Raw genomic sequence first — 12,848 nt, 5'->3', positions numbered from 1 at the left:
GGGCTCATTTTGCTGTATAGGGTCCTAAAGTAGGTCACTGTGTCCTGATTCGGGGCATATGTATTAACGATGCATACTTCTCCGTTTTCAATCAGCCCCCTCAGTATGAAAATCCTCCCATCAGCCTCAGTCGTGGGCTGTAACAACTGAAATGGAACATGTGGCGCCACCCAAGTGACCACCCCCATGGCGTAGGTTGAATATGTTGCACCTATAAGGGTGCCCTTCCATTTCATTTTTAGGACTTCTAGTTTCTCTTTAGTGAGGTGCATTTCTTCATCAGTGCAACATATACCTTCTGTCTTTTTAGATACATCATGACTTTATTCCTTTTGACATAACTATTTAGCCCCCTAACATTCCAGGTCATTATTATATTCAGTCTCCCATGTCTTACCCATATTCCGTCCCTCCTCCCTCCGCTCTCTTTATCCATTTTCACCTTGGATGCGCGCTTTTATAGGCTTGTTCCCGAACTATTAACGCCCCAACTCCCAAAACTCCCCTCCCTCCTCCCAACAAATCCAAATCCCTCAACTCCCTTCCTCCCACCCTCCCTGCCCACCCCAAACTGCTGCCCAACTCCATCCCTGAATCTCAGGCGCTCCCGCATTTAGTCCCATCTCGGCGAAACGATAATGGGAACTCCCCAGGACGGTTACCTTACTACCGGCAACCTAACTAACTAAACTACTGGGGTGTGCAAGTGGGTCCGCCATGTCCTGCATTATGCTCAATAAGCTGCGCGCACAAATCTTCTAATGTTAAGCACCAAATACTGTAATGCTGCTTTGTGCTCTTTTTTTATATTCTAGTCCCATTGTCTTAAGTAATACAGCACCTTGGCTTCGGGAGGCACAGCTTCACTTCTCCATTCCGTCCATCTTCTGCAGGCCAGTCTCATCCGGGCAGCTTTGGCCGTCTAGCCATTGTCGCTTCTTCTGGCGTCTCAAAAAAAAGGGCCTTGTTTTTGTGGAGTACCTTCAACTTTGCTGGGTACATCAGCATGTACTTGTAGCCGCCTCTCGCAACCTCTTTTTGATGGACCCATAGTTCAATTGTTTCCTTTGCATCAGGAGCATATAGTCTGGGTACGCCGTAATGGGTGCCGCCGCCCGGTGTATCGTGCCTCCTTTCCGGAACAATTCTAGGATCTTCTCCCTGTCTCGATAGTTCTTAGCGATGATCGGCCTTGGAGGGGCTCCCGGTGGCGGTCTCCTCGTGAGAGCCCTATGCGCCCTCTGCACTGTGAATCCCTGAGTGAGAGCTCCGCCTTGTATTTCCTGTAGCAGCATGGTCTCTATATAGTCCATAGGGTTTTGGCCTTCACCTTCCGGGAGCCCAACAATGCGTACATTATTCTTGCGGGCCCGTCCTTCGGCTTTCTCAGCTCTGCTATCCAAGTTGTCCACTTGATGACGTAGTATATGGATCTCCGAAGCATGCGACTTACAGGCCGCAGAGTTTGAGCTTGCCTCTTTCTCTAGTTCGCCCGTACGTTCCGTCACCTTCTTGACATCTTGTCTCAGGATGTTAACGTCATCCTGTACTGCTCCAATTTTGAGATCCAATTATGTTTTAAGATCTACCATAGCTGCTTCCAATTTGGTCTCCCAAGCTGACTTCAGGTCTGCGATTGCATCCAGGATTGGCTGATTGTCTCGCTCCAGCATGTTGTCTGGTTGTTGATTTTTGTCTTTCTTGCTGGACCCCTCCATTGCATGGGGCGTTTTAGTGTAATCTTCTATCGTAGCTTGTTTCCCTTTTGATTTCAGGGGTTTGGATGCCATTATGCCTCTCCCTTATGCTCTGGATTGCCGCAATCAGGTTTTTGGGTTTCTCCCCTCACAGGATTGGGTCAATGAGACCTCCTTACACGCCGACGGCAGTTCTCTCAGCCGGTTTTGGTTCTTTCCTCGTGTATTCCGCGTGGCCTTGTGCTTCGCATTGCAAATGAAGCCAAGTGCGTGTGGCGACGGGCTCGAGCGCCTCTCGTCCTCTCTTCAAGCGTGTTCTCTTTCTACTAATCCTCCAATCACCTATCCCTTCGTTCCTGCAGTTGTGCGCTGCGTATCCCTTGCAGGCCTTTTCTTCGGGGTGCCTTGTTCGGTACCCTGGGTCGGCTCTCCACTGCCTTTGGGCTGGGTGCACTTATGTGAGCGTGTGCAGCGTTTGTTCTTTTGGCGTGGCTGGGAGGCCATGATCATATGCCCATTATGCCCGTATCATGCAGGGAGATTGCACGGGCCTTGGCGTACTGGTCGCGCAGCTGACTTGTAGCAAAGGGCCCCAGCCGTTTTGCGCGCGAGCCTCTCGATTTGTTGCTTGTTTACGCTTCCTCTTACTGAGAAGCCCCAGAAGTCCTTTGTTCTTTGCACCTAGGTGTTGCACCTTCCTGTGTGACGTGCTGACCTCCTGTTCCACCCTTCTAAAATGGTTGCTGTTATGGTTCGGGGTTATGCCCTCTCCACGGTTCCCAGGGTAAAGATACACTCGTGTGCTGCTACTTTCAATCTCCTAGAAACTGTTTTCTATGCCACCTGCACTCTCCGGCTCAAGGCTCTATTTTCAGTTTGGCTCCGGCGACATGCTGCTCTGCCCTTTGCAGTAGCAGTGCAGAGCTCTGCGTCCCTGAGTGCAGCGAGCACAATAATGGCTTTAATCACCAGCCTAGCTGTTACCGTACCAGCAGTCCCTCTCGCCCTCAGTGGTTAGGTCCTTTGGGCAATCCCGTCTGGACGAATGTCCTTACCAGTGTTCCAGTGGTTGCCACCGAGTTCGCTGGCTGCGAATTCTCAATGTGTGTTTGTGCTTCGTTTGTCCCTGCGCAGGTGCACTGCACACAGCAACTTTCCGACCACTATACTAGTGATCTCCCGCTATAGGTCTGCGGAATCGCACCCCCTTACTGCGGTATGCACCGTACGTGCTGCTCTTTTCTGGCCACTTCTATTATGGGCACATTGCTGGTGCATCCCCGTGCCGGGCAGCACTGCGCTTTGTTCTCGCCATGGGGCTGGTCGCCATTTTCTCTGTAGTGTTGCCGCAGTCCGTATTCCATCACTCTTCCGTATATAGCTTGTAATCCGCTGCTCAATTCGCTTCAGGCAAGGTACCATTCCATTCCTCGCGAGTTCTCACGGCTTACGGTATTTCGTGCTACGGTTTAGAGTGCTGTATGCATCAGGATCGATCGTGCTGCATACATTTGTATCACTGCCGACAGAAGCCTTCAATCAGTTCCAGGGCTGAGCGTATGGTTGCAGCAGTTCTCTCACATCGACCCCTATGAAACAATGTATTGCACTGATCAGGCCCGGCCCCATCCACGCTCTCGTCTCACCTCTGCTTCAGGCTGCCTCCGTGTTAATACGAGCTCTGGAGCCGTAGTGCACAGAGCTGCTTCCTCATGCAGGCTGTGCCCGCCTTGAGCCACGATCAGGGTGTCGAATGTACACTATGTCTTCAGCACACCCGGCCAACGCCTAATCCGTTCCAGGCATCTCCGCCACAAGCGTGCATGAAGTTAAGGGAATAAGCACTCGATCCAGCCGTGCCTTTGTTCTCTTTGTCAGGCGGCATCCATTTTTCCTTCGTTGCGATCTCGCCTAAAGATCTTCTCCAGCCTCCGGCAGCATTGTTTCACGGGTCTGTGCCATAATGCATCCATATGTGCTCCAAAGCTTCCCATTCACGATCATCTCAGTAGGGCATTTATGTCATTCATTGTGCAGTTTTCAGCAGGATAATGTGAGGATCTGCAGGAGCTCTAGCAAAGACAAGTCCTCCTACATGGCTCCTTAGCCATGCCCCCCTTCAACAATGCTTAAGTTACGACTGCTGAGGAGCGCCATCCCGGGGGGAAAGGGGAAGTGGATAAAATAACAAAAAGACCAGGTCCCTGCCGATTGCCCTCTGATTATTGCACATCTCACCTTCAGGAAACCTGCAAATTAACATATTTGGTTACATAACTTCTTTGAACCTTCCTCTCTTATAATATTCAATTTAAACTTTCTTGGAATGTGGCTCACTCAGTTTTATTTCAAAGGTTTCATCCAGATAGATATCACTCTCCACAGCAATTAGCAGACCATCAAAAATGATAAATGAATCTGGGTCCACGCCACTGCATTCAGAAAATGTCTTCCTTTATTTAATCAGCCAGGGAAATTCGTCATATCACCAAAATATGGAAATCCATTTAAAATACACAAGACCAAAATACATAGGTCCTCCCAAAGTGTACCAATTATATTGCTGAGACGTTCACGTGTTCCGCGGCCAACTCGCTGCTTGCTCACAACAGTTATTCTCATTGTGTCAGACCCACTTAAAAACAGAGGAAAGACGGAGAGGAAAGTTTAGTTGTGAAATAGAAAAAGGACTAGTTTACCCTAATTGCTCCAAAGACGAATTTGCATGTCGGCCATCTTTGCCTGGTGTGCTTTCACATTCTGAGTGCAGTGAGTTCAGTACGAAACATGTTGCTTATTCGTCATACACCTCTTTTACACAGATCATACGCCTGCCTAGGGTGCAGATGTGGCGCCCATCTGGTTGCGTACCATGGGGAAGTGTGTGGCATATTTGGACTTTCAATACAAATCGGTTCTAGCAGTCTGTCCGCAATTAAGAGTATAGCATGCATCGCACGGGTAGCAACAAGCCATCCTTAAAAAATTACAAAGCGCAATGTTGCCAAATCTTTTGCTGCGTAGTGTGCCCATGCCACTTATACAATCCATGTTTTTTGTCTTCAAACAGTGTATAAAATGTTTTTTTCCTGCAATCAAGCATTTGTTAAGCCACTTGGAGTAATCTTTAGGTGATCTTGAATGCACTCATAAAAGTGCCTGGTTACAATACCTAGTATTCTAGCAGCATATTCCAATAAGTACACCATTTATTGAGCCACTAAGAGTCATCTTAAAATCATCTCAAGTGCATATATAAAGTGCCTCATTAAAGTGCTTATTGCTCTAGCAGCATGTTCCAATGAATCCAAAGTGCCAAGTGCAATAGTGCAAATCATAATCATTAAAATCTCTAATATGGGTCACTCTATAAATCATATCAATATGCGCCACATTTACTGTGTACAACAATTCCATACTCATACTACCTCAGCACCTGTCAACTGCTCATAACCATTGGTCATAATGCTTAGGTCTTCCATCAATCTTTATCTAGGTGTGCTATCTTGCCCCGCACCTTATTCCGTCGCTCCTTACTAAGAATATTTTGTTCAATTTCTTCATTAACAAAAGTGCAATAGAAACAACCACCAATAACCCACTTAAAAGCTTAATTAAAACATTGAGAGAAACCGATCATTTCCATTTTAACATGGTCACAAGTTATCCATTCAAACAAATTTTCCGTAGCCAGGAAAACAAACTGTACTATGAGGGAACTCAAACTCAGACACTCCACAGAAGACACAGATGATTTCTCCTTGCCACTTTTCCTCACAGTTAACTCTTTAGGGACCATTGATGTTTAACATCCCAGAAAAGTGTACAACTCGTCATCAATATTATGCCCGTTGGATTGTTTGCTTTCGAAGTCAAGGATGCAACATGTTTCTTTTTGTCTTAACAATTTCTCTTTGTGCCCTCCCCTCGGACCCATTTCTATTCTGTGTATGCCGAAGAATCTAAAACTGTCTATATTGTTATTGTGACATTCAGAAAAATGTTTTGCCTTTGGGTAATTTGCATCATTGTGGAGAATAGCACGCACATGTTGTACGCAAATTGTCAATTTACACTCTGTGCTGCCAATATACCATTTCTGGCACGCACAAGTGAGGACATATACCACATGGTCAGTTTCACAGGTGATCCATTGTGTAATCCCAACTGTGTGTCCTGTCACCGGGTGTGTAAATATTCCACAATTGGTTGCATACTTGCAAATGTTGCAACGTGTGCATTTGTAAAAACCTTTTTTTCCTAGTCAACCAGTTTGTGTCTTTTCTTCTTCTTTGGCCATGAAACTTTGGACCAAGATGTCTTTAAAATATCTATTTCTCCTAAAACTTATCTCAGGGTGGCTTTTGAGGCTGTTAGCTAGGTCGGCATCTGCTAACAAAATATTCCAATGTTTTTGCAGAATGTGTCTAATCGTTTTCGCCTGGCTGTCAAACGCGAAGATGAAACGTGTGCTGTTGATTTCTCCCTCTGATTTTTCTTTCTTATGACAGCCAACCAATAGTGTTTGTCTCTCTAATTGTCTTGCTTTTAGGAAGGCCCTTTCGACGACTCTTTTTGGATACATCTGTCGGTGAAAACCTGCAGCAGTTATCTTGCTCTCTCAATCATAGGATTCCAAGGTGGTGTTATTCCTTCTTAGTCTCACAAAATCACTGTTGGGAACACCCAGATCAAATTTTTAGGGTGTCCGCTAAGCGCATTTAGTGGTGTATTGGAGCCAATATTTTTCCTGTGCAGTTGCAGGTAATTTTACCATTGACGATTCTCACATTCACATCAAGGAAGGTAATTAATGTCCGAATGAGTTTTGGTTAATCTTAGTTGTGGTTCAGCTTTTTGACATACTCCAGCCAGCCCTCTGCAGTCCCCATCCAGATAACGAATAGATTGTCAATATATCTGGGCCACAGAACAACATTCTGTATTTGTTCCTGATTTGTATCCGACTGTGCCTCTGGTTCTTCCCATGCACCAATCATGAGGTTGGCATACAGGGCGCAAATGTCGTGGCCATCGCGGTCCCCGGAACCCGTTTAAAATACTTATCACCATTCTGGTGTGTTCGAGATAATTCAATAATTTGGTGTTGTAGTGTAAGCACGCTTTTCTGCCAATCCTCGTGTCCGATGGATGTGTTTAGTGAGACAACATCCATCGTCGCCATTAAATATTCTGTTTCGCAAGGAAGGTCTATTCTGCACAAAAAGTCTGTAGTGTCTTTTATATACGAAGGGAGTACAGAGACGAAGGGAAACAACACCTCATCTATATATTTTGACGCATTTTCCAATGCCGAGCCTATAAGGCAGACGATGGGTCTCCCGGGCGGTTTCTTTAGATTCTTCAGAACTTTAGGTAAAAAATATATGGTGGGTGTTATGGCAGGACTAGTCAACAAAAACTTGGTTCTTCCGATATGATACCCTGTTCCGATTTCTCAAGGAGTGATTTCACCGTCTGTTCCAATTCTTTCATGGGATTTGTTTTTAATCTCATAGCAGCTTGTGTCATTGAGTTGTTTGTACGCCTCTTTGATGTATCCATTTTTATTGAGTAGGACTATAGTCCGCTCCTTGTCGGAGAGTTATTATACAGACTGATTTGTCCCTATATTAACAGTGGTTTTTCACCGGAGCACTTACTTTCCCATTGATTTGATCGAATCACTAGCTGCTTCTTCACTCCTGCAGTTATGCATTTCGCATATTGCTTTTCCTCAGGCTCGGCGCACAATTAAGTGAAACTCTTTCTGCCCCTTCAGAGTTCCACAATGCAGCTCTGATACAAAGCACCTTCCTCCCGCAATGTAGAGATACACCTTCTTCCTCTACTGTGCCCCACACGGCAGCTCTGAAAAGATGCGTGGCACATTCCATCTACTGCTCGCAGCTTGCTGTGCGGTCCGACTGAATCCACAGTGAGAACCGGAGTCTCTTAATATGCTAATGTGACACTCGCGCGCAGTTCTAGGTTAATTCCTCGAATAGCTCACTTCTGACTTCAGAGGCTGCGCTGGATTCCTATTTTCAATACTTTGACTCAAATGGTTTTTGCTCAAAAGCATGTCTCTCTAGTCAACCGCGCTTTTAATTACAGGTTTTACAGTTCCACTGAAGCCTTCTTCTTAACTTGCTAAGTTAAATTGAAAACTATGTACAATTATACTTTAACACTTGGCTTTCGTTGAATGTTAGTTCTCAAATTGTTTACAGCACTTATCTTGGTTTCTCTGCTCCTGCTCTGCTGACTCGGAATCTCACTCTGAAAACCTCTGCTTCCTTAGATAATCTTCAGGTTTTCCTCTATAGTTATTTACAAGAGCTCTGGATGCTGAGACCTTCCTTGGGCATGACAGGAATAAAAGGAATAAAATCTTTTCAAAGATTCTAAACTACCTCACAATGGTCTCTGAACCAATCATTGCTGCTCAGTAAACCCACCATCTTTAATTGGGACTAGGCCTGAATCCTGAAAAAGTAATGTTAAAGAAAATGAAGTACTCAAGCCCTAGATACCCGCACTAGGTAAAAGGCTTAGGATCTAACACCTTTCTTGCGCAAAACTCACCTCTTCCATGCTCAGAGCTTCCTTCTAGCTGGGATACTTATTGGGAACCTGACATTGTGTCAGAGCGGTCAGGGTTATGTGATAAGTGTTCAAAAGTCTCTGACTAACGAAGGACACAGTGAAAATATTACACAATAAGAATACTGTGAATAAGCGAGTGAAAGCGATTAACAAGAAGCCCGAGAGGAGCCAGTGAAGTGTGAGCAAAATGCAAATCAGGCAAAACAAAGCTGTAAATGAAAGTCAAGCAAGTACAGTATAGAAAGGAGAACCAATGGAGAAAAAAAGGCAGACCCTGAATCTATGAACTGGTGAAACCCTGTAATGCGTCAAAGTGGTAGAAAACTGGGTATTGGCAACTGGTTGCATGACCTGGAATTGGTGGGATGTGCGGCCTGTTAACTGCGCCTAGACTAGGATGCCCCAACAAAGGGAAGTGTGAAATACAATAAAGCTGAACATTGGTGTTTTGAGAATCAATACTTGAAGATTGGGTAAGGGAACCCCTGAGCTCCTTTGGAACATTGTTATTTTGGTGAAACAGTGCTTAAGCTTGGGGAGGGAACCCTAAGCACCTTTTTTGAATTTTGTGGTTTGAACTGTATCCTGAACTTGTGAAAGACGCTAGAGACTGTGGCAGACTTTACGTTGAACACTAAATTAGAACATCCCTGCACTACATTTCTGTATTAGACGTGAGGGCAAGCATATTCCCCACCATAGCTGTACAGCAAATTAGGCATTACACCCATCCTGATATTTTACTAAAGGTTTTCAAAACTGTTACATCTGTTGTCTGTCTCATCTCTGTTGTCTGTGTCATCTCTTGACATCATGCCTGTCTCACAACTTGCACAACTTAATCAGAGAAATTAGAAATGTTTGTGAAACGAAGTTAAAGACGTATTAGATCTTACCTTTGCTCGCAGGTACTTCGAAGGACTCTTCATGTCGGCATTTAGGTGAGACACATGGATTAATTTTTCTACTCCTGCTTCCCTGGATAGCTGGGCAATTTCTTTTGGAATATTTACAAATACATCTTCAAAGCGGAAGTTCCTTAAATAGAAAAGCATAATTTTTAGATCATTTACATGCATTTCTATGACATGTTGCTTATGTCGATTAATCTATATGGGTGATTTTCAATTGGTGCCACAAACAACCATGCCCTTGTTAGCTAAGAATTTGTAGAGTCCAACTGGTGTAGGACTTTACATCGCAAAAAAGCTAGGGCTCGAATGGTGGTCGTATTATTTCCTAGACACAACTTTATATAATTTTTCCAAAGTCTGTTCTGTTGTGCTATAAAGCAAGACAATGCTCATATCAAGTTCACAAAAACACACGTAGACTGTCCCTAGTCGGAAGAACACCCTGACCCTAGGAGGCCGGTGGTGTGCTGTCTATCTAATACTATGAAGACTATGTTACGCAAGCCAAGTCCCTCAAAACCCAATTGATGAGCCGTGGCTATCCCAAACATATAGTAAAAAAAACATGCAAAAGGGCATGCAATATCCCGAGAGAAACCACTTTGCAACAACATCAAAAATCCCTAATGCGAGAAAACATCACTGCAGCATTCAGTTATTCTCCTCGGTTTAATAAAATTTAAAAAAAAGAAAAAAAAAAAAAAAACAGGGAGAATAGGAGATTGTGTCCCATCTTAAACACAGGGGAACATCCCCTGCCTGAGCCCTGCTTTGCCTTAAAACAGAGGCAAAATCTGAAAGACAAATTGGTTAAAACACTACCTAAAAAGCCCAGAGATAACACCCAACCTACACTGTGGACCACAGAGTCCCAGACAGGACATGCGCCCTGCGGTCAGTGCTCTATGTGTCCACAAACTAGACAGAGCACCCAAATAGACATTGGGTGGAAACCACCTTGGATCCAGAAGAGTTTTACAAATTGCAATAGCTCAGGGGTCATTGATCACCTGTCCATGTAATTTGAAATATGTTGGCATAACCCCTCGGGCAGTGAAAAAACGGATGGTAGAGCAGAAGTCCTGTCTTAGGACCCAAAGAGTGACTGCACCATTAGTTGCACATTTATTTTGTAGCAGCAGGACACAGTCCAGATCATTTTCACTGGCCCATCATAGAGATAATCCAGCTACCAAGAAGGGGTGGCAACTTCCATAATCTACTGCTCAACAGAGAACAGAACTGGATTTTCAGGTTAGATACTCAAAACAGTGGCTTGAATGAACAAAGAGTGGCAAGAATTGGCGGTATTGCCACTGTGGGACTTTACAAGACTTCTCTTGGCATTAGGTAACCCACTTTTTAATGTAGGCCTGTACTACACAAGTTGGTAGAGTAAATGATCTGCCAAGCCTATTTTAAGAGGGGTAATGTGAGCTGAAGAGCTGTACAATGAAATTAGTAAATACAGGTATCCAAGTAAACTCTTACAGATTTAAAGAATATATATATATAACAATGCATTACTTACCGTAAAAGCATTTCTGATGGTTGTATCTGCTTAGATTCACATGCTGTGCATAGGTCCGACATCCAGTGGTCACTGCGGAGTATTGCATTTTGTTTTTCGTAGTCGAAAAGGGACGTCGACAAGGCGTGTCTGAAATACTATCCCTATAGTGACGTGTGTTGTACCCACAATCCCTCACGCGTCGAGGTCCCTCAGATTGTTTTTTTCCGCCCAGCTACTGGTCGCCTTTACACGGAGCTCCTCGAGAGACATTGCAGATTCCATCTCCTCGACGTATGACGCAGAGACCAGTGATTGGTTATTACTACGAAAGTCAGATCAGAAACGAAACTGATACTGGTTTTTTCTTTACCGAGGATTCCCAGCCTGACGACGGGGAATATTCATGAGCATGTGAATCCATGCCAGACCCCATGCTGGAGAAGGAACAGTAGAGAAAAGATGTCTTAATACTGCCTGACCCACCTGGGAGTCAGATCTCGAGTGTGCATCTAGACAGTAGTGTTTTGTAAAGGTGTGCACAGAACTCCAGGTAGCCGCTTTGCAGATGGACTCAAGGGGAACATTTGCAGTGAATGCTATGGACGCCCCCGTGCCTCGAGTAGAGTGTGCTCTTGGCCTAAAGGGCAGTTCTCTCTTAGCAAGAGTATAGCAGAGAGTGATGCATTGAACAATCCATCTAGAAATAGTGGACTTTGAAACTGCATCCCCTTCTCTTCCTGCTGCCACCGAGACGAAGAACTGATTAGTCTTCCTCAGTGGTCTGGTTCTTTCCATGTAGAACATGACCGCTCTGCGCACATCTAATGTGTGCAGAGTTTTTTCTCCCAAGTTGGAAGGATTTTGAAAGAACGTTGGCAGTTCTATAGACTGGTTTACGTGGAATTTCGATATGAACTTCGGAGCAAACCTTGGGTGCGTGCGTAGAACCACCTTATCTCTGAACTGTAACGAAGGGGTCTAGAACAGAAAGAGCCTGTAGTTCACTTACCCTCCTGATGGAGGTGATAGCTATTAAAAAAGCAGTCTTAAGAGTGAGGTCTTTAAGAGATGCTTTGTGCATGGGTTCGAAAGGTGAGCCCATGAGTCTGGTAAGTACCACGTTAAGGTCCCATCCGGGAGCTGGGTCAGCTATCGGGGTGTGTATTCTCTTTATTCCCTCCATGAAGGCCTTTATAACAGGGATCTTCCACCACGACACCTTGAGTTGGGAAGTGGTGTATGCAGAAAGTGCCGCTAGGTGGACTTTAATGGAATTGAACACTAGACCTGAATCCAATAAGTGGGTCAGGTATAGAACAATATGTGTGGGAGAGCAGTCAATTGGGTTGATGCTTTTCCCTCTGCACCAGATGACAAATCTCTTCCACTTGCTAGAGTAGCAGTGGCGAGTGTTAGGTTTTCTGGCTTCCCTGAGAATGTCCATACATCTCTGCGGGAGCAGTTGATGTCCGAATTCTATGATCTCAGGAGCCAAGCTGCTAAGTTCATGTTGTGGGGGCATGGATGCAGAGTCCTGCCCTTGTTTTGTGACAGCATGTTGTACGGGCAGGGGAGTTTCACTGGGGGAGATAGAGACATCTCCATCAAGTGAGCGAACCATGGCTGTCGGGCCCACATTGGGGCCACCAGTATCATGTTTACTTGTTCCTGGTGCATCTTGTGCACCACCTTGTTGAGAAGGGGAGTCGGGGGGAAAAGCGTAAACAAATTTCCCTGACCATTGCATCGACAGACCGTTCCCCTTGGATTGGTTCTGGGGGTACCTGGAGGCGTAACTTAGGCATTGTGAGTTCTCCAGGGTTGCGAATAGGTCTATTTCTGGGAATCCCCATTGTGTGAAGACGTCGAAGACGATGTCTTCGTGCAGTCGCCATTCGTACTCTTCGGGCAGGGGGAAATCTCTGCTGAGTTTGTCTGCCAGCAGATTGAGTTCTCCTGGTACATGTTCTGACAGTAGGAACATGTTTTGTTTGAGAGCCCACTTCCATATACTTTGGGCCAGTTTGGACAGTCCTGGAGAGTGGGTGCCCCCCTGCTTGTTGATGTAGTACATGGCTGTGGTGCTGTCTGTAAGGACCAACACAGTCTTGCCTT

General features: G+C 45.2%; 1 protein-coding gene across 1 annotated transcript in view; it reads right to left on the bottom strand.

Annotated features, from left to right (window-relative positions):
• Positions 1-12,848, bottom strand: part of NDUFA9 (NADH:ubiquinone oxidoreductase subunit A9) — a 291,123-nt gene that overhangs the window by 156,852 nt on the left and 121,423 nt on the right. Inside the window, exon 5 of the mRNA XM_069628323.1 lies at positions 9,203-9,344. Within this exon, the coding sequence (XP_069484424.1) occupies positions 9,203-9,344 (142 nt within the window). The remainder of the gene's footprint in view (positions 1-9,202; positions 9,345-12,848) is intronic.

The sequence above is a fragment of the Ambystoma mexicanum genome, chromosome 12, assembly GCF_040938575.1.
Source record: "Ambystoma mexicanum isolate Mex_15411 chromosome 12, UKY_AmexF1_1, whole genome shotgun sequence".
NCBI classification, from domain to species: domain Eukaryota; kingdom Metazoa; phylum Chordata; class Amphibia; order Caudata; family Ambystomatidae; genus Ambystoma; species Ambystoma mexicanum.
This window is presented reverse-complemented; position numbering and strand designations above follow the sequence as displayed.